This window comes from Rhincodon typus, chromosome 1 (assembly GCF_021869965.1).
Source record: "Rhincodon typus isolate 14 chromosome 1, sRhiTyp1.1, whole genome shotgun sequence".
Taxonomy (NCBI): domain Eukaryota; kingdom Metazoa; phylum Chordata; class Chondrichthyes; order Orectolobiformes; family Rhincodontidae; genus Rhincodon; species Rhincodon typus.
This window is the reverse complement of record NC_063332.1, coordinates 61,284,372-61,306,659: the sequence shown is the minus strand read 5'-3', so window position 1 is coordinate 61,306,659 and position 22,288 is coordinate 61,284,372. Positions and strand designations below refer to the sequence as shown.

Genomic DNA, 22,288 nt, shown 5'->3' with positions numbered 1-22,288 from the left:
CTATGATGCTGCTTGGCCTGCTGTGTTCATCCAGGCCTGCACCTTGTTGTATCGGATTCTCCAGCATCTGCAGTTCCTACTATCTCTGGAACTGAAAGAAGACTGGATTCAAAATGTTAACTCTGCTTTCTCTCCAAAATGCTGCCAGGCCTGCCAAGTTTCTCCAGCTTTTTATGTTTTGTTTCAGCTTTACAGCATTCACAGTTCTTTGTTTTACTTTAGTGAAAATTAGTTGTTGCTTAAGCAGGACCAGTGAATGTTGCCAAGCGCATCGATGGATTTGCTACAGATTAAGACAGAAGCAGCATAGATTTGGATGGCCTCAAGTTGAAAGAGGGTGAAATGTGGGAGGCCATCAGGAGTATGCTGAAGTTGTCAAGTCTAGAGATTACGTAGGCGTGAAGCAGATGAGCTGAAACGGGACGGAGTTGGGCAATGTTACTGAAGTAGAAATGGGCAGTCCAGTGATGGCACGAATATGAGATCTTAAGTTCATCTGAAGATCAAATGTGAAATTAAGGTTATGAATAGGCTATTTTCATCCCAGACTGTTGCAAGGGGGATTGGATGAGAGCAAGGACCAAAAACAAGAGCTTCAGTCTTTATTATTTAATTGAAGGAAATATCTCCTTATCCAGTACTGTGTGTAAATATCTCCAGGTGTGAGACAAACCATCTGATAATTTATCAATAGTGATGGAGTCAAGAGGAAGTGTGAGCTAGAACTGGGTGACTTCAGCATTCGTGTGAAAGCTAACACTGTGTCTTTAAATGATGTCACAGAGGGGCAACATGTAGTTGAGAAACAGAAGGTGACCAAGCGGAGATCCTTGGAGGATACCCAGGTGAATGCTGAAAGGGGCAGGAAAAGAAGTGATTAATTAGGACTGGAACAAGGTAACAGTAGTCCCACAGAGAGGTAAAGAGTGGAGAGGCATTGGAGAAGGATAATATGATCAATTGTGTCAAAGCCTGCAGAAAGATCAAGAAAGATCTTGCATCACAATTGGATGGAAAGTCATTGTGACTATTTTGTATTGTGGCAGAGGCGGAAAGATGATTAGAGAAATTTAAACATGGAGTGTTGACGAAGATGGAGATGGATTTGGAAGTGAGAACTGGAAAGTGAAGTTGAGCAAGAGCTGGAACTTTGCAAATATGGTGGGGTAAGGGGTCTTTTTTTAGAAAGAGATGAAGACAACATATTTATAGAAGTGAAGTACAACACCTGAAGAGACAGAACTGTTTACAAAGTCAACTAACATGGGGGCCAAGCGGGTATTTAGGTGTTAAGCAGTTTAGTATGAATAGGACCAAGGAAACAGGTCTCATTGTCAAGATGAGAGGATGAGAAGGGAGATAGTCACAAAACTGGAGAAAAATGCAGAAGGGTCCTTGGTGTTGACTGTAAACTCTATAATGATATTCCAGAAAGTATAGCTTGTGTCCTGAAATTAATAATAAATATGAACCCAAGACACCATTTATTTCCAGCTGGATTTATTACATGTTAAAGATCATAGGAAATAACATAACCAATATTCCTCTCTCCAACACAACCAGCAAACAGCACCTCGTTATTTATAATTTTCTTGCTATGTATGAAATATTACAACAAACAAATGACTAAGATACTCACTGCACTTCATTGCCTTCAAAATAATTGTGAATTACTTTGAGATATTTTTGAAATCTGACAAGGTATAATAAACGTATTACTCTGAAAGGAACATTATCCCATTATTTTGATGACTCCTGCTAGGTAATGATCTCATTGTATTCTATGTGAAGGATAAAGAATGAGGGAGAATGTTGACATATATTTCATCTTGTGCAGTTTGCTCAAATATTTAGCCATTTTCACTTAACAATGAGCATGTTTTTATTATTAGTAAACGAAGATTCAATTACATGATTCTAACAAAATTTCTGTAATTAACAACTCAAAACTGGTTAATATTACTGATGTATAGAAGTTACAACCCGGCACATTTTCCCAAACAGAATCTGACACTTATCCTCCATCCAAGCAAACAGTTCTCAGCTATCTTTCACGCAAGCTCACATATCTCTTTTCCCATATCTATCCAATGTAATCTTAAATGTTGACGTTGTTTCTTTTTTGATCACAAACCCTGTAGGAGAGTTTCCCAATGTGTAAAATGTTCCATGTACTGCCAATACCTTATGTTATGCTATATGTTTCTCAAGGTCCACATGGTTGAATATGGATACGATAGCCACCTTCTGGTCTAACAAAAAGAGTATCTTGTAGTAATCAAGATATAAATTGTTGCATCTGTGCAACTATTTACACATTACGAGAATAAGAGGATCTGGTCTTTGCTCTGACTCCTTCAAGATCCTTAATGACTCTCTTCCAAGCCTCATGATATCACTACAGTGGGTGGTGCTAATTGCACTTGATCATTTTAACCCTTTCAGGCCCATAAACAACTGAAATAAACTTCTAAATAAATACCGAAAGAACTGCGTATATGTAAATCAGAAACAAAAACAGAAGTTGCTGGAAAAGCTCAACAAGTCTGGCAGCATCTGTGAAGAGAAATCAGAGTTAACGTTTCGGATCTGGTAATCCTTCCTCAGAACTCATGGTAGCGAGGAAAATGTCGGACTATATGCAGAAGATAGGGTTGGGGGAAGGGATAAGGAGGAAGCGATAAGTGGGGTTACAGCCCAAGGAGAGAGAAGAACAGTTGGATAGACAAAAGAGTGGATAATGACCTGGCTAGGAGAGTGAATAGCTGTTAATGGAGACTGTTAATGGTTAACAATAGATACTGTGTAATGAGAGACTATGTGATAACAAGGCCTGGTGTGTGGGGTTGGGATGTAGGACATGGGAGAGTTCAGGCTCTAAAATTATTGAACTCGAAAGTGAGTCCAAAGGGCTGCAGGGTCTCCAAGTGGAAAATGAGGTGTTGTTCTTCCAGTTTGTGCTGAGATTAACTGGAACACTGCAGCGAGCGTGAGACAGAGATGTTGGCCAGGGAACAGGGTGGTGTATTAAAGTGGCAGGCAACTGGAAGCTCAGTGTCATTTTTGCAGGCAGAACGTAGGTGTTCTGTGAAGCAGTCACCCAGTCTATGCCTTGTTTCCCCAATGTAGAGGAGACCACATTGTGAGCAGTGAATGCAGTAGACTAGATTGTGAGCAGCGCAGGTAATGTGCTGTTTCACCTGGAAGGTATGTTCGGGCCTTTGGATACTGAGGAGGGAGGAGGTAAATGGGCAGCTGTTACACCTTGGGTGATTGCAGGGGAAGGTGCCATGGGGCTGGAGAGGGGGTGGTGTTGGGGGTGAAGGAAGAGTGGACCATGTTGTCCCAGAGGGAACAGTCCCTGCAGAAGGCAGACAAGGGAGGGGAGGGGAATACGTGACTCACTGGAGGTGGCAGAATGGCAGCTGATGACCTTCTGCAAGAGGATGCTGGTGGAATGGTAGGTAAGGACAAGGGGAACCCTATCGCTGTTGCGGGAGTGAAGAGAGGGTGTGAAGGCGGAAGTGCGGGAGAGGGGTCAGACCCACTTGAGAGCCCTGTGGAGAACGGTGCTGGGGAGGTTGCCTGCCACTTTAACACACCACCCTGCTCCCTGGCCAACATCTCTGTCTCAGGCTCGCTGCAGTGTTCGGCAAAGCTCAGCTCAGGCTGGAAAAACAACACCTCATTTTCTGCTTAGGGACCCTGCAGCCTTCCGGACTCAACATAAAGTTCAATAATTTTAAGGCCTGAACTCTCCCATGTCCTAGCCCCCAACCCCACACACCAGGCCTTATTACACACTACCTATTATTAGCCACTAACAGTCTCCATTAACAGTTATTCACCCTCCTAGCCAGATCGTTATCCACTCCTTTGTCAGTCCAACTGTGTTTCTCTCTCTTTGGGCTCTATTATCCCCACCTATCGTTTACTCCTTACCACCTCCTCCCACCCAATCTTCTGCATATAAGCCAACATTTTCCTAGCTACCATGAGTTCTGAAGAAGAGATACTGGGCTCAAAATGTTAACTCTGATTCCTCTTCACAGAGGTTGCTAGACCTGCTGAGCTTTTCCAGTAACTTCCGTTTTTGTTAACGAAACTTATTTTGTGTTCTGTTAAATCCTTTATATTTATTACATTCTAAACTTCTCAACAATTGGGAAAGGCTACTTCCCTGTCCTCTATCCATTCATTTCACATTTTAGCAAACTTCTATCACATTTCTTTGTGTTCGGGATAATTTCATTGAAAAAGTTTTCAGTTTTTCTAATCTTCCTTTATATCTGCATTTCCTCATGCCATGTAACATTCTGGTATTATGCCTTGTATTTTCAATGAAGCTTTTGACAGTTCTATTCTGTGAAATTTAATAGTGCACAAAGTATACTAAATGGGATCTCAATGTTTTAAAATGGGTCATGATTGCCTTCAGCTTTTATATTCTATATCTTTTCCGATTCAATATTTAAAATTCCAAGTTTTTATTTTGTAAATTTTGCAACATAGGTGCTGTCTTTATTGTCCAATACCTTGTGCCCCAAATCCTCTGCTTTGCTCCAAGGCAAGCCTAATTCCTATCAGATAATAACTACCATTGTTTCTTAAACCAAATGTAGCACCACACACTTAAACTGATATTAAATTCTATCTGTAATCTTCTTTGGTACACACACACACCAGCAGGTTCAGGAACATTTTCTTCCCGGCTATTATTAGACTGATGAATGGACTCTCTAGCCTCAAATAATGCTGATCTTGCTAACATTGTTCTTGCCGAGTGCACACCCTGTGCGATGTAATTGGTATGCCTCTGTCTAAGTCTTTTTTCAACAACCTTTGATCTGTACATCCTTGCTTACTATGATCTGCCTGTACTGGTCCTAAACAAAGCTTTTCACTGTACTTCTGTACATGTGACAATAAATCAATCAATCAATTACAACTCATTTTGTCTTGTAGAAAGGGAGACATGTATCATATTTTTAGTATTGTCTGCAAACTTCAAAATTCAATCCTTCTGGGCATATATTCAAATCATTCATTTGCTTTGGAACAAAAATTACTTCACAAATATCTTGTCTAATAATTACTTCCAATGACTCTGCCCTTAACTCTTAGGGAAGTTAATCCTAGAAGAATTTTCACTTTTGCTGCCTGTGTGGCAATGTGTCAGATGGGATGATCTCCACAACCACCAGGTAAGCCACCCAACCAAAGGTGAACATCGAGACAACAAGGTGTAGAGCTGGATGAACACAGCAGGCCAAGCAGCATCAGAGGAGCAGGAAAGCTGACGTTTTGGGTCTAGACTCTTCTTCAGAAAAAAATTTCAGAAAAATATACCTTGTTGTCTCAGATTCTCCAGCATCTGCAGTTCCTACTATCTCTGCAACAAAGGTGAACATTACCTTCAATCTTTTCAAGAATTTTACTTCAAATCGCATGGAGGCCTAGTGGCTCAATGAAGTGTCCTGCTTCTAAGCGAGAAACTCTGGCTGCGTGTTCCATTCTACGTCTTATACGCAATGGGGAGAAGTTCAGTTGGCTGTTAATCTTTCCGAGACTTCCCCATTGGGGCAAGCAAAGGCGGAAACAGTGTGCGAGTAAATAGAAAAAAAACCTGGCATCATACAAGCAGACAGAGTCCATATGCCTCTCTGATGGAGTTATCCGCTTAGTTCCATACCTCGGTGGTTTTCCTATACGATTTGCTTTGAATTATTTCATATCGCATTTCATCTTGGATCCCTACAAATCATAACTACACAATCTAAATTTAATAAATGGAAAACAAATTGTATCTCAAGCAACACGCTAAAATATAAATAGAATATTCTGGAAGTTCTAGTCCACGGAGAGGTCTTAACTTTTCAGGTTGGTAACTTTCATCAAAACTAGAAACATACACACCGGGTTTTACGCATGTTCAGAATTAGGGAAAGGGAGGAAGAAAGAACAAAGGGAAATGTGTTTTAGGACGGAAATCTTTTGAAACGTTAGTAAAGATTGTGCTTCCACCATTGTTTCTGTTGGAGTGTATCACATCCTAAAGACATTCTGCATATAAAAAGTTGGGACATTTCACTATTATGACATTTGAAATCGACAGACACGCCACCAGAAAACAGATGTATTAACTCAGTCATCGTCAGCGTTTGGTGCATGATAGATTTTGCGTTGGAGATTTCTGCTCAGTGGATAAGACCCAAGTGTTCCCCCCCGCCCCGATCCGACCCCCAGAAGTGATTGAGTGATATCCAGGAGGAGACTTTCCACGATCGATTCCAGCGTCCGGCCGAGTTGTACATGAGGAGAGGAGCCGGGGCTATCTCGAGGGAAGTTTGTCCATATAAGGAATGGGGCCGGACCCACAGCGAGCAGCGGCGGCTCGCGCGCTCCTCCTCGCGCTGCTGCTGCTGCACATTTGAGAGTGAGGAAAAAAAACGGCCAAGTTTGGTGTCAGTACTGTGCAGCAGCCGGTAACACTGCTTCCCTCCTTCCATACATACCTACAACCGGAGAGAGATGTTATTCACCACCCTGAGCTGGGCCGGCGGTAATCCACTTTAACGGCGGCGGAGAGGAGAGGTGAGGGGGCGGAGCGGGACCGAGGAGGAGGATGTGAGTGCGGCCCCGGGACGGCTGCTGATTGACTGAGCGGCTCTCCGTGTGTGTGGTGAGGGGCTGAACTCCGCCCGGCTGTATCTCCTGGACGGAGGAAGAAGCCGCTCATCTCTCTCTCAATCCCCCCACTGGGACAGAGAGGGAAGGACAGGGGGCGGCGGCGGAGGAGGCCCATGAACTGAGACAGGACAAAATGGCGACGGCGGGCACCGGGAGCCGGACGGTGTTTACCGGGGACACCGGGACCGGGAGCCGCGGCAACAAGAGCTCGGAGCCGAGTGAAGAGCCGGCCTCGGCCCAGAAGCAGCTCGCGTTGTGCAGAAAGCACCTCCGCAAAGTCAAGAGTGTCGACTTCGACGCCTCGGTGGAGAAGGAGCCGAGTCCGGAGCCGTGTCTGCCCCAGGCCGGAGCGGAGCAGCCCGCGCAATCCGGCGGCACTGCCGGGCCAGCAGGATATGGATATGGGGGCTCGGCCGGGGCCATTCTTATGGATATAGGCCCTCCGTTCAGGTAAGGAAGGCGTTGCCAGATAACTTCCCTCATTGTTTGTGATAACGGTTTAACTGTAATGAGTAGAAGCGTAACATGAGGGGAAAGGGGTGTTGCGGGGGGGGGTTGCTGGAATGGGATGGGCAGGAGAGGTGAGTGAGGGGTTAGTGACTGGGATTGGTGCCACTGTTCCCGCTGCTGGCGGAATATCTGCTGCAGCGTCAGACAGACATTGAGGCTGAATGTAAATAAACAGTGTGTCCTGTAGGTACATGTAACCGCAGTTACACGAGATTTCCCCGTTACAGTAAAGGTTTTGGTGTTTTGTTGGAGATCTGTCTGTTCAAGAGTACCTTCCTTGCCAAGCCCAGTTTCCGGGATATTTTGAATGTGTTGTCGGTTGTGTTGTCATATGATCTTGTTTGATCTTTGAAGGACCAACCGTTGTTCTTATCTCCACTGGATGTGCATGTCCGTCCGGTTGATTCATGTTTCATTGAAAGTTGGCGATAGTGGTATACTTGGAGCGGACTTAGCGTGGTGTATGTAATACAGGATTTTGTAGCATTTTATGGTATTGCGGATGTTTAAGGGGCAAATCATATTCGTTAAGTTCCTGCATGCCGTGTTTCGTAAACTTTGATAATGGGACAAAAACAAGTGGGTTCTCCCCCCCCGTTCTACAAAGTCTGACGGTACTCGGGATTCAGGTTGCAAGTTTCATGTTTCGCCTGTGAATTTAAGTAATGTAGTAGAATGTTCGTAGCACGTGAACGGAGACACGCGTCTAGGCTTTCCTGACATTTTAGGCTTTACGCACTAGGCGTGAATTTGCACCTCCAAGCGCAGCAGCGCACATTATATGACAGATTCCTCTACCGTCTTGTGCATATGAAATAAGGTACTTCATTTTTAGGTGAAAGTTTTATGTACGAGTGGAATAATGTGTTGTACTTTATGTATTAAATTTGTATGCTGTAATTACTTAACCTACGTGTAGGAAGTGGGAATGTTAGATAAGTAGCATGTCGTGCGGGTATTAATTTTGTGAAGTGTTACTAGATTAGTGTCAGTAACTGCGTTTCAAACCAGCAAACTCGAGCGACTTTCATTTTGTGTTGAATCTGAATTGAAAAAGGAGTCTAGCTGCTTCTGAGACATGACTACCTCAAATAGGCGCGGCGGGGCGAATATGTAGTATTTTACCAGTAGATAGTTTAAGGAGGGTCCAAAAGGTGAGCTGTAGAGGGAACTGCGATATAAACTATTCGTAAATGTGGGTACTACATGAATAGTTGGGCATCGGTTAGCTCAGTTGGCTAGTTTGCAATACAGTAACGCTAACCACACAAGTTCGATTACTATTAAGTACCTACGTTCTCAACTTCGCCCTTTGCCTGAGACGTAGTGACCCTGGGATTAAACCATCACCATTCTCTGTCTGTCTCTGAGAACAGTCCTATGCCCCCCTGGGACTTTGGCGACTTTACCTTTTTTTATATTAACATAGATACAACATTTAGAAATTGTTTTTGTAATGTCGCCAGTTTCCGGGAAAATTCAAAGCGAGAAAGCGTAAACGTGAACGTGAATTTGTAGAAGGGAAGTGTGGTTTTATTTCTAATGTCCACAGGCGAATAACTTATTGACAGTTTTCTAGCAGTGAAGCAATCGCTGTCGCCTAATTTTTTTTTTATCAACTTTTAGTGATGCAAGAATACAGTGTATCTAAACATTTAATGGCCCTTGCATGTGCTGTACATAGAGCAGCAAATTTGAATAGAATTTGCTTTGACTTCTTGTCATTGTTGGTTTCATGAACCTTAGCTTGTTCTTGGCTTTTATTTATCATTCCATACTTTGTTTTGACAGCTTTCTACTTTCTGGAGTATTTCTTTTCTCCAGTAATGTTTTTGTTGGATGGCAAGAGAGAGAACTCTAAATGTGGATTGTGAGGTGACCTGAATATAAAAATTGACCTTGCATATATTTGATTTTTCAAAGTCTTTAAACTCTTGCAGAAATGTAAGCAAAAGTTTTTTTTTATTTTTCTTGTTACCTGCTTTGCATATAACTGGGGATGGTATTTTAGTAATTTTGCGTCATCTCTACAGCAAGGCTTTCATTGGTTCCACGAATTTGGAACTATTGTTCTATAGTTAGCATGCGTAACAATACTATTCTGATGTAGTTGCTTTTGTTTTCTGGAAAATAGTTTCATTACAAAATGAGTTTCCAAGCCATTTTCCCATTACTAAACACTGAAAATAAGTATATATTTGTTTCTCCTTCCTCTTTCTTGTTTCAGTTTTTCTTTTCTTGGACTAAGTAGTGGTGTCATGACTGCCAGCCACTTGAGCACTGTACCCAAACAGACATTCTTCGTGTGTGACCCCTGCAGAGAACATTAAACTTTTTGACTGGAGATTCTCATTTAATTAACTTGCGCTTCGCTGGCCAAATGTCTAAGGCCCTGAGCTGTACTCAAACTACCAAATTTGGGGTGAATTAACTGACAAAACATCAGTGTTCTCTGTCAGCTGTTTGTCTACAAGTCAGAAATAATTTCTAAATTCTGCTGAGCCGCTCATCTACATTTGTTCACAATGTTGCTGCCAATTTGATTTATGGTGCTTGCATTATATTCAGCCCTCCGATGATTAGTACAGTGCATAACTCACATGCAGCGTATTAAAGCTTCATTTTTACATTGCATTGCTACTAATTGTGTGAAGCACTTCGTTCCTGGTAAAGATCTGATGGCAGCAGTTGGTATTTGACTTGCAAGGCAAATAGTGCCTACTCTGAACTGACTGAGAATAGAATAGCAGTTTATTGTCATGTGTATTTTTACAAAAAAGGTGACAAGTTTTTGTATGTTGCGTTTTATAGGTTGCCATACTATGGTACCAGTACTAGTGACAGAAGTCCTACAAAAGAGAAAAGGTAAATATTTGAGTTCATCTGAGATCAGTTTCAGTTCAGGGAAAGTTGTTTTTTTTTAAGACTATGAATGCTGAAATACCTGGAAGCTGCTGCTGGAGAAGATTTCCACACCTGGACAAGACCATCAAACTTGGAGACTGACATGCCAGGACAAAGCTGCTACAATAGGAGACTGCTGCTCCAGGCTGAAATACAAGACCTCCACGCTGGGACTGGATGAGATCGCCATGCCCAGCCCCTGGAATGCCGGCAGCCACTGCCAAAGAAGACCTCCGCACTGATGAGACTTTCATGCTGGGACAAGACCTCTGAACCAGTAGACTGCCATGTCAAGCAGAGACCATCCCTCTGGGATGAGCAACTACAATAAAAGAATGCTGTGCCAGGCTGGAAGCACCCACTTTGCTGGGCCCAGGCTGGAGGAAGATGCCATCCACCTGAAGAAGTTAAAATAAGTAAAATAATAAATGGAAACACATTAAGAAAAAGCAGAAAGGTTGGGGGGGAAGAAGGAGTAGACTAGTTCCGGGCTCCTGGCTGAGGAACCTGCAAGCTGCACTGCTACACCTTTTAAGCTCAGGACAAAGCTGTCTGTTTGATTTAACAGTCCTTCCACCACTGCACAGTTGCAGTCATGTATATTCTACACGAGATGCCTTGATGAACTTCTACAATGCACCATCAACAATATCATCCAAACCCGCAACCCTAAATACTGTGGGCTACAGAAGCATGAGACCGCCACAAAAAATGAGTTACCCTCCAAGCACCTTCGCAATTCTGACTTGCAGTTATATTACCATTCCTTTGCTGTCACTGGATCAAAATTCTGGAACTTCCTTTCTGTCAGCTCTGTAAATATACAGGTACATCAGGAAGATGTGGTTCAAGGAGACAGCTCACCACCACGTTTTTGAGGCATTTGGGATGGGTGCAAATGCTGGCCTTACCAATTGTTCCATGAAAGAATTAAAAAGATTATTGATGAATGGTATAGTATGCCAGTCTTTCATATGCCATTTTTGTAGCAACATGTTCAATTGAACAACTACTTCAATGTAAGTAAGTATTATAAAAAGGGATAACAGTGTGGAGCTGGAGGAACACAGGCCAGCCAGCATCAGAGGAGCAGGAAAGTTGATGTTGTATGTCAGGAACCTTCTTCAGAAATGGGGAGAGGGGGAAAGGAGCTCAGAAATAAATAGGAGGGGTGAGGCTGAGGAAGGTAGGTGGGATGGTGACAGGTGAGTGCAGGTAGGGGAGTGGTGGGGATTGGTCAGTTAGGTGGGAGAGCAGATGGACGGGTTGTGTCAGATCAAGGAGTGGGGATAAGAGGGAGGGTTGGTCATGGGATGACGGTGGGGGACAGGAGGTTAGAGTTTGAAACTGTAGGCTCCTGAGGCAGAATATGAGGTGCTGCTCCTCCAGTTTGCGGGTGGCATCGTTGTGACACTGGAGGAGGCCCAGGATGGACATGTCACCAAGGGAGTGGGAGGGGGTGTTAAAATGGTTCACGAACTGAGCACAAATGCTCGACAAAAGTGTCTCCAAGCTTCTGCTTGGTCTCACCGATTGTAGAGGAGGCCGCAACGGATGCAGTATTTATTTCTGAGCTCCCTTTCCTCTCCCCATTTCTGAAGAAGGGTCCCGACCTGAAATGTCAACTTTCCCGCTGCTTGGCCTGCTGTGTTCCTCCAGCTTACACCACTGTTAGATATGACTCTAGCATCTGCAGTTCTTACTACCTCGAGTCTCTATTTTAAAAAAAAAAGTGACTATGCAATGGAGTTTGGTATCAATGAGGCTGGGAAAGGATCTGTACAAAATCATTGGAGATTTGTTTCAAACTGCTTAGGCATACTCTCTATACAAGAGACTAATTACAAGCTATGGTGGGTTTGGCTATGATTTACCACAAACCTCCACACTTACTGTGTAATTTCCAGGGCAAGAATGACACTTCTTTATGAACAATCTGTAGAAGTTGCTGGAGGAAATGGTTCAGTGGTAACCTTGTGTGATAAATATTACCCTCCTACCCGGTGCAAGATCAGAACTGCGAGATTTGTTGTCTTTTAACTAAGTAAATGGAAAATTTAATTTACAAAATCTTTTTCTCCAAAGCTAATATAGGAATTCAAGCATGTAGCTTTTACTATGGTATTTAGTTCTGGAGAAAAACCAGGAGCATTCCAGAAACGTAACACTTTTACTCAATTTTCTTTTTATGAAAGAAAATTAGGGAACACAGCTGCAATTACCACTTGATAAATGGGATCTAAAATATTTTATTTCTGTTCTCAAGGATTTATTGAATGTTTGTAGCGTCAGTTTTACCTATTGTATAATTGTTGAGTTTAATATTGGAAGATAGAACCTGTAGTTAATTTGATACCCATTTGTGTTGTATGTCCTATGCAGTAATGGAATGAGGTGGATTTCAATAACTTACATAGCAAGAGAAATCCAGTAGGAAGCAAGATGTCTCTATGTCCTGTTGAAATTAATATGTTATTCAAATCTGTTTTAACTTGTTGGCTACATATTTTCAGAGAGAAAACATTCCTAATGTCTGGAATTTTTTGTCAGTTGCTGTACTCCTCATCTAGTCAGACCTTTTTCTTGGGGTATCCCCTTCCCTGAAAATGTTTTTATCCACAGGATTCCCAGGTTCCTCATTGCTTTCTTTACAGTTTAGTAAACAATTTCCAAAACTTCTCATGATTTCTGTAATGGTAATAGCTACCTGTGTCTGTTTGTTTTTTAGAAATACTATGGTAGTTTAACTTTTTTTGCTGCACCTTTTTTTTTTCTTGCTTCCTTTGTTTAATTTATTGCCTTCATTTCTGTATCTTTTATTCTTTGTTCTTGCTTGATGTAGCCTTAGTACTGCTGTCAGCACTCCCAAGTTGTCAAGTTATCATCTGCTTGCCCAGATCTCTCAAAATAGTTCTGTTGAGACAATTACATGTCAGTCTTTGTAGAATGATCAAACTGCACTGACACAAGTGAAATTCTGTATCCAACCTAGCAGTAGAAAGGTGAGTGCTCAGGCAGAAAAGGCATGTTTGTGTTTTGCTCTACTATTAAATCATATGTATCTCGTGCTTTTCTTTTCTTGTTTTGTCACCTGGCTTAGTATATTACAAAAATTAAATCCGTTTTCATACTGTTTGCTTAATGTGAACATCCTGATGAAGAGGAGTGCCACTATTATGTGATTGCAGAATAAACAAAACATTTTAATTTTTAAATGCTTGGTTTTCAACTATGCGGAGAAAACCAATCATTCAGTAATTCTTTAATAGACTAATTTTTTGTTTTACAACGTTTTGTCTTCTCCCGCAGCTTTTTTTTAATATAAAGTGATGGCGTGTTCAGGGTTGGGATTCCTCGTGGTGACAGCCATCTAATATTTTCAAAATTGAACAAATCGGTAACATCAATAGATTAAAAGAAAAGTTGCTGGGAAAACACAGCAGGTCTGGCAGCATCTGTGGAAAATAGAGTTAACATTTCGGGTCCAATGACTCTTCTTCGGAACACTGGACCATAGATGCTGCCAGATCTACTGACTTTTTCTAGCAGTTTCTGCTTTTTGTTGCTAATTTCCAGCACCTGCAGTCCTTTTTTTTTTCTTAGATAAGCATCAATAGATTGGTTGGTTGGTTGGTTGGTTGGTTGGTTGGTTGGTTGTTTTAACACCATGGCATCACGGTCAATTCTAAAGTTGTTTTTAAACCTCTGATCTCAATGGAATAAAATGTAAAAGAGCACTCATTAATTGAGACTTAGTGAAATATTTAGGGTCAAATATAATTTTGGTTTCCATTGAGGGGAAATTGGCAGCAGCTTATACTCAACAGTATAAGATAGTGCAAACACTTGAATTTATACAGCCTTAACATTTCAGCTTTAGTTTTTTTTTCCCCCCAGTGGTTGACATTAAAAGTGCCAGCAAGTGTGTTCTGGTTTTACTAAAATATGGATGACTCCCTACAGACCCAGAATAAAAGTTAGGCTCCTGAAGTCAACTTAAAAGAAGGGCAATAATGAAATCCAATCAGGACCAGTGAAGCAGATGTCTTTTCAAATGCTTTGGTCGATTAAGTATAACATGGGACTAGAAACTGACAGCATAATTAAGAGCAGAGAACTTTTTTAATGTTCCACTATTCTGCCCTGCTCAAGAACCAGTACTAAATATTGTGGAGTACATTTGTGTCCCTGGCTAAAGAGACTTTGAGAAAAAAGTTGGAAGAATAAATATTAAAACTATATCGTACTTTTAATCTATCAACTGTATTTGGTAATTAGTCTTTACATTTTGCGCGCATCAGTGGTATATCTCCAGCACTAGAATATTTTTACATTTTTGAATTGGAGAAAGAACAAAATGTTCTGCATAGTGAAAACTGGTTGCATCACTAAGATCTACACCCAATGAAAAGAAAATCATGTCACGTAGTAAACACTATATGGTTTTGTCAATCTACTATTGATCATAATTCTTCAACACAGACAATTAGATTTCCTAGTTTTTATTAGGATCACTTCCTCAGGACTTCTCCAATAAAACTATTTTGTTTTTTCTCCCACCACCCCAAGATATAAAAGGTCTAGAAAATGTCTTCTGCTCGTGGTGGTAAGCAAACATTGAAAATTAGGGATATGACAAAATTGTCCTCTATTTTTGTCGTGCCAAGAGTTTTTGGTTTGTACTTAATCAAATTAGTCGTTATAAAGTGATCTGCTTCATTGGATGGAGTTGGATTTTTGTTTTGCCTTTCCTTTGTTTTCCAAATTTGGGGTTTACTTTTTCTTTTGGGTCTACAAATATATGTTGCAATATAAATGACAAGACTTGGTTTGATTTGTGTTTCAGATTAATAAAAAGTCATAACATTTGTTATTAGCATAGACAATAAATTGCATGCTCTTAGCAGACCCTACCTTTGACTTGTCATTTTTTTAAAAAATAGGATTTAATGGCATGTGTGCATTTTACTACATGCTGCTGGCTCTGGTCATACCACAAGATTTGTTTCGTGCAGTTTAGCTGCCCCTTTTTGTACTTTTCTTTCTCCTAACGATGTGTAGCAACAATAATAGAAATGCCTTGCTTTAATCCAGTGTTTTTTTTTCTTGATGAAAAGGGCATCCTGCACAATATGCTGTGTCGGCATTCACCCATATAGGTTGTAATTTGTAAAAAGCAGACTAATCTTTGCTAGGAAATAAGCTGTGGTTGCTGCTATCCTAAATAGGATGCCAGCCGATAAGGGTGACCAGACCTTGCTTTGGGTGATATTTAATGCTTGTGGAAACTCAAGGCCCCAAAGGAATGGGAGTATCAGACCCAGTGGCACCACAAAGATATTTGAATGCCTGGCTGACTATAAGGTTACCATTAGATGCTTCTGTAGTCTGTTGTGCTTTTGGTGGCTCTGTCTGAAAAAAGATATATTAGGCTGATCAACCTGGCTTGACTTGGCCACACGTTCTAATATGCTCCAAGCATGATGCCTAAGCAAAGAAAGCAATGATGATCGAGGTTTTCAACAATGCTGTAACAATGGAAACTTCAACACCTACACATCTATTGCCTGTACTAAAAAGCTATAAGCAGTCTAGTATTCCAGCTGTAACTAGCCTTCGAAGGAACTCGTACTACTTTTCAAGAACTAATCTGGGGATTGCTGCATTGGATTGCTCTTGAGCCATCTCTGGTAAATGATAATTACTCTGGCACACATAATTCTAGATACAATACATATCTTCGGTCCTATGTTTTCTGGCTTGTGGTGCAGTTCAACTAGTCCTACTGATTTTAAAACAGTCTGTCACAAAATTAGAGGTTCTACAGAAAACCGATCTAATTTTGGTGTCTGAATGATATACAAAACGTAAGTGTTGACAGAATCTCGTAATTCTTAAGCTTACTTCAACAGTGCTCGGAATGCAATTCAGCCCATTTCATCTGGTTCACTAACATCCTTTTAGGGAAGGAAATCTGTCATCCTTGCATGACGCAATAGCAGTGTGGTTGGCTTAACCATACTCTCGGCAATTAGGGATGGACAATAAATGCGTGCCTAGCCAGAACAAAAACAAAAAGGAGTACTATTGTTTCAAATCCTGCATCAGAATTTCAGCAATGGGTTATCCCATTGCTTATCTATACCTCTTGTGCTGGTCAACCCATCTAATGAAATAAGAGACATATTACAAGGCAATCTGACACTATCTTGGAGTACGTTATACAGTCACCCACGGAGTAGGCAAGTCTAGAACTGGTAAATGAGCAATGAGAGAGGATTAATCAACAGCCTTGTGGTAATGAAGTCTCTGGATGACTGACCATAACACAGATCCACTTCAAACTGTAAGAGGAATTCTAAGACTACATTCTTACCCTGTAAGAAGGGTCTGAAGGCAGAGCTAGTTAGTGAACTGGAAAACTGTAAGACCATAAGATGTAGGAGCAAATGTAGGTCATTCTGTCTGTTGAGTCTGCTCTGCCATTCAGAGATCATGGACAATCTGAACCCTCCAGTCCACTTTCCTGCCCTATCCCCATAAGCCTTGATTCCCATACTGATTAAAACACCATCTATCTGAACTTTGAATATACTTAACGGCCTGGCCTCAACAACGCTCTGCAGTAAAGAATTCCACAGATTCCTCAGAGGAATTTCCTCCTCATTTCAATCTTAAGTGTGAGACTATGCCCACTGTTCCTAAATGCACTCATGAGGAAAGCAACCTTTCTGTATCTACCCTGTCAAGTCCCCTAAGAACCTGTGTTTCAGTAAGGTCGCACCTCATTCTTCTACATTCCAAAGAATACAGCCCCAATTCACTCCAACCTCTCCTCATAAGATAGTCTTTCCATTTAGCCCCCCGCTTACCTCTCCCTCACCTTTTTGATGGTTTATATTAAATGGGCTTTGTATGTAAATTATTCAATTGGAAACATAGGTGGTTTACTGATGGTGGTTAATGGATGGAAAAAATACCATGGGTGATTTGGTGATGAGGACAAAAGTTTCAGTTGTGTGTAAGAGCACTTCTGAGTGTTTTTAACAAGGACAGTCTCTCCAAACCTGGTATCAGCCCAGTAAACCTCCTCTGGCATTGCAGCAGTCCAATGCATCTTGGATTTGGGTTCCAAAACTGTTCACTAGTAGTCTAGCTGTGGCCTGACTAGTGCCTTGTATAGTTTCAGCAAAACCTCTCTTCCATTTTTGATATGAAGGTTGACATTCCATTCGCATGCTCAGTTACCCACTGAGCTTGAATGCTAGCTTTGTGATTCATGGATGAGGGCTCCCAAAGCATTTTGTAATATTTCTCCATTTAAATAATATTCACTCCTATTCTTCCTACCATAGTGTGTAACTTTGCATTTTGCATTCTATTCTGTCTGCCAAGTTTTGCCCACTCATTTAATCTCTCTATCTCTGCAGACTCTGTCGTACTCACCACTTGTCATGCCACCTATTTTTATCATCTGCAAACTTGGTTATAGTACATTTGTTTTCCTCATTCAAGTCATTAATATATTATTGTAAATAGTTGTGGGCTCAGCACTGATCCCTGGCACACCACGAGTTACAGGTTGCCATCCTGAAAATGCACCCCCCACCCCCCCAATTCCAATTCCGTCTTCTGTTTGTTGGTCAGTCCTCTATCCACGGTAATACAGTACCTCCAGCACCATGGGCTCTTATCTGAAGTCTAGTGTGTAGTATCTTAGCACATTCTTTCAAATACAAACATATTACAATCTACTGCTTCTCCTTTATGCTGCTTGTTACCTCCTCATTCAAATAAATTTGTGGATATGATTTTGATTTCATGAAGTTTTGCTGACTCTGATCATCCTGTGTACTTCTAAATGCTACGCTGTTATGTCCTTTTTATAACAGATGCTAACATTTTCTCAGTAGTAGATGTTAACGAGCATAGGAAAAGAAGTAGGCCATTCAGCCTCTCTCAAGTTTCACCATTCAATGAGGTCATAGCTTGTGTGTCGCCTAACTCCATATAACTGCCTTTTGGCCCATATCCCTAAACAAGATTTTACCTATCTTAGATTGAAAATTTACAACTGATCTGGTATCTGCCATTTGTGGAAAAGCGTTCCAAACATTCACCACTCTGTGTATAGAAGTGCATCCTGATATCTCTCCTGAACATTCTGCCCTCATTCTCAGACTCTGACCTCTAGTTCTAGGACCCCGAACCAGTGGAAACAGTTTATCTTTTATCCACTGTCTTTCCTGTTAATATCCTGAAGATTTCAATCAGATCATCCCTTAACCTTCTAAATTCCAGAGAAAACAGGCCTAATTTTGTATAATCTCCCTCATAACTTAACGCCTAAAGTCCAGGTTCATTCTTGTAAACCTGTATTGTACTTGCTCCAACACCAGTATATCCTACCCATATCTGCTCACAGTACTCCAAGAGTGGTCTAACCAGAGTTTTGTGTAACTACAGGTCAGTTAGCTGCAGTTATTTTTTTTTTGTCGTCTTCCATTTTTTTCAAACAAAGTTGCTTATATTGGTAGTTTTCCAATCCTCTGGGAGTTTGCCCAGAATGAAAAGATTTTGGGTAGATCACTACTAATGCATCCAGTATCTAGCTACTATCTTTTTTTTAATATCCCAGAATGACAGCTTTCCTGGACTTGATAGGAGACAATTTTTAGCCCTATTCTCCCTTGCAGTATTTCTCCTAGTGATTATTTACTGTTTTTATTTCTTGTCCTCCTTTTGCTCCTTGAATAATTAATTTTGGGATGGTATTAGTCTCTTCCGTGAAGACTGCAAAGTATTTATTCAACTCCTCTGACATTACCTCCATTCTCCATTTATTGTTTCTCCACCTTCATTCTCTAAGGGTCCTATATTCACTTGTTGGCTTCTCTTTCCCTTTTGTATATTTAAGGAGGCTCTCGCTGTCTGTACTAATGATATTACTTGCAAGTCTACCCACAAGGTTTATTTTCTTCCTCTTTTTTTTTTTCCCCCTTTCCCAATCCTCTGGCTTACCCCTATTCTTTGCCATGTTGTATCTTTTTCTTCCTTTCAAGCTGATGCTATCTTTAATTTGCCTGGTTAACCATAGTTGTTTATCCCCTTCCTAGAATTCTCCTTCCTCACTGCAGTATGCCTTTGCTCTGAGCAATGAATTGTTTTCTTAAATGTCTGCCATTGTTCCTCGAGCATCTTTGCTATTAAATTCCTTTCCCAGTATACTCCAGCCAACTCTTGCCCTCTTTCCTTTTGTAATTAGCCTTATTTAAGCTGAGCACACTTGCTTCTGACCCAAGTTCTTCCCTTTCAAACTGAATGCTAAATTCTGCAATGTTATGCACTGTTCTTGAAGGATCTTTTTATAGTAATATTATTTATTAAACCTGCTTTGTTAAATGTCATCAGATCCAAAATAGCCTGAATTCTAGCTGGATCCACCACATTGTTCTAGGAAACTATCCCCAGTACGCTCTATAAATTCTTCGTCATGGCTTCCTCTGCCAAGCTTACTATCCTAATTTACGTGAGGATTAATGTACTACCTTTGTCACCTGTGCTTTGTTGTACTCTACAACTGTTGTAAGGGGCGGGGGGGCGCTATGGACTATTACTACCACCAGTATCTTCTCCTCATCCACATGGATTCTATGTATGGGTTCCAATCCAAGATCATTTGCTGTTATACTTATTTCATCCCAACAATGCCATGAAATGGAATGATGGACTTTTTAAAGAGATATTTAATAACTCAGCAAAGATTTATCCCATGAGAAATAAAAACTCATTGAGAAGGATGCATTATCCCTGGCTAAATAAGGAAGTTAAAAGAAAATGTCAAATTGAAAGAAGAAGCGTGCTATAGATCTGCAAAGAATACTGGGAGGGAGAAAATAAGTATATAAGAAAATTAGCTAAGAACAGATGGCTGGAGTTTCTACAGATATTTTTTACATCTGTTTGTGAGATGTGGCTTTCGCTGGCTCGACCAGCATTTATTGCCAATCTCTGATCCACCTGGAAAGAGTGGTGGTGAGCAGTGCTCTTGAACCATCACAGTCCGTTGTGTGTAGGGACATCCTCTGCTGTTAAGAAGGGAGTTCCAGGATTTTTGACGCAGCGACAGTGAAGAATGGTGATGTTGCTCCAGGTCAGGATGGTACATGGCTTGAAGGGAATCTTCGGGGTAGTGCCGGTGCATCTGCCACTTCCTTCTACTCGGAGCATAGAAAAGCAGTATACTGTACTATTTTTTAAATGGAGAGACTTGGCAGAATCTGATGCAGAGAGATCTGGGTGTCCTGGCACATTAACTAAAATAGTATTCAGGTTCAGCAAGTGATTATGGTGATAAATCATAGAATCACTACAGTATGGAAACAGGCCATTCGGCCCCTCAAGTCCAAACCTAGCCCCCTTGCCCTATCCCTGTAACGCTGCATTTCCTATGGCTAACTCACCTAGTCTGCACAGCCATGAACACTACATGGGCAACTTGGCATGGTTAAACCATGTAACCTGCACATCTTTGGTCTGTGGGAGGAAATCCACACAGACACTGGGAGAATGTGCAAACTCCACAGTCGCCAGAAGATGACATTGAACCCGGTCCCTGACACTAACGCAGCAGTGCTAACCACTAAGCCAGACTGCTGCCTTTTAAATAGACTGGGTTTTTTTTTTGCAAGTAGGAAACCTTTTTTCTTTCAGTGGTGCAGGGTCTTGGTAAGTCCATATCTAGGGCAGAGTAGAGTTTTCGTCTCCTTTAATTTGGGGGGGGAAAATTCATTAGAAGCTGTTTAAAAAGTTGATTTGACTTCTCTCGAGGATGAGAGGCATATCTTATGAAGATTTGAATAGTCTAATCTTTGTACCCATTAGTGTTTAGAGGAATGTCGGTAATCTTGTTGAAACGTCCAAGATCCTGAGGGGACTTAATAGGTGGATGCTATGGGGAATGTTACTTGTATGATTGTGAGTAGAATGAGAAGACACTGTTTAAGAATGAGGTCTCCTTTCAAGACTGAGGGGGGAGAAAATGTTTTCAGGGGATCATTTGTATGTGGAATTCTCTTCCGCAGTAAACAGTGGAAAAGCTGGGTCTTGAATTTATTTAAGGTAAAGTTGGATTATGGGAGTCAGACTGGAAAGTGGAGTCTAACACAACCAGATCAGCCATGACCTTATTGAATAGCAGAGCAGGTTTAAAGAACCTCTTGCTTTTGGGGTTTCAAGCCTGAGATTACTGTGAGGGAGATGAGCAGTTATTGAATTAAAAGTGGCAAAGTACCTAGATCGGAGAAATGAAAATAGTTACGATGAGGTGATAGGGTTTTGGGTAATGGTGTGTTTATGGAGATGAATATTGCATTTAATATTCTGGAAGTTCAAACTGTTCAAATTTAAAATTAGTTCTGGGAGCATAATGCAAGGAATGGTCTCTGGAGTGGAGTGGATTGTGTACAGTTATAAAGAAACATCTGGAGTCAAGTTTGATGCACTGACAGCTTGAGGCTCATTCTGGATAAACTAGCTAAGATGGGCCAAATGGCCTGCCTCAGCATTATCTTGGTAATTTTGATTTGAAATTGATTTGAGGTTATTTGTGCTTCAATTAGTATAATGAAACATTATTAATTTTGTTTGCACAAAGAAGATGCAACTATTATCTGAACATCTGATTTAGGCTGATTAAAAATGTTTGACGTGGTTTGCCATGCTGAAGTACGCTCTGCTGTTTCCTTAAATCCTGCACAATGGTGTCATTCTTGGGCTTTTGAGAAAAAGGTCAGATTTAACATTTTTAACAAAACAAAGAATGCTGTATCACTATTTAAATTCAGCCAATAGAAACTGTCTGCAGTTTTGCAGATGGTTTCAGTCGGTGGAACAATGTCTGGTTGTCTGCACTATAATTGCACAAGTTATTTGCCAGTAATGTGAATCTGGTTGGAGTTAAGGTGATATAACTGGATTAAAAGTATATAGGTCAATTTTCCCATGGGGAAATAGATGAGTCTCTTCCTGATACTGTGCTGCATAATTGCAACCAATTTTTAAAAAGAAACACCTTTGAGAGATGGTTGTCTCCCTAAATGCAAAGGGAATTTGCTTTGCTTTGGTGTTGGGTTGGACCTTAACTCCTAACTTGCCCCCAACATCTGAGTGTCAGAGAAACTGA

General features: G+C 41.0%; 1 protein-coding gene and 1 long non-coding RNA gene across 2 annotated transcripts in view; one reads left to right on the top strand and one right to left on the bottom strand.

Moving 5' to 3' along the window:
* LOC125484811 overlaps positions 1–6,622 on the bottom strand; it is a 10,656-nt gene extending 4,034 nt beyond the window's left edge. Inside the window, exon 1 of the long non-coding RNA XR_007263635.1 lies at positions 6,516–6,622. This is a non-coding gene — a long non-coding RNA (uncharacterized LOC125484811). The remainder of the gene's footprint in view (positions 1–6,515) is intronic.
* Positions 6,623–6,815: 193 nt separating this feature from the next.
* The window catches only part of LOC109930444 (mitogen-activated protein kinase kinase kinase 1, E3 ubiquitin protein ligase), an 85,218-nt gene continuing 69,745 nt past the window's right edge, over positions 6,816–22,288 (top strand). Inside the window, exon 1 of the mRNA XM_048605054.1 lies at positions 6,816–7,140. Coding sequence (XP_048461011.1) covers positions 6,824–7,140 — 317 coding nt within the window. The 5' untranslated portion in view covers positions 6,816–6,823. The remainder of the gene's footprint in view (positions 7,141–22,288) is intronic.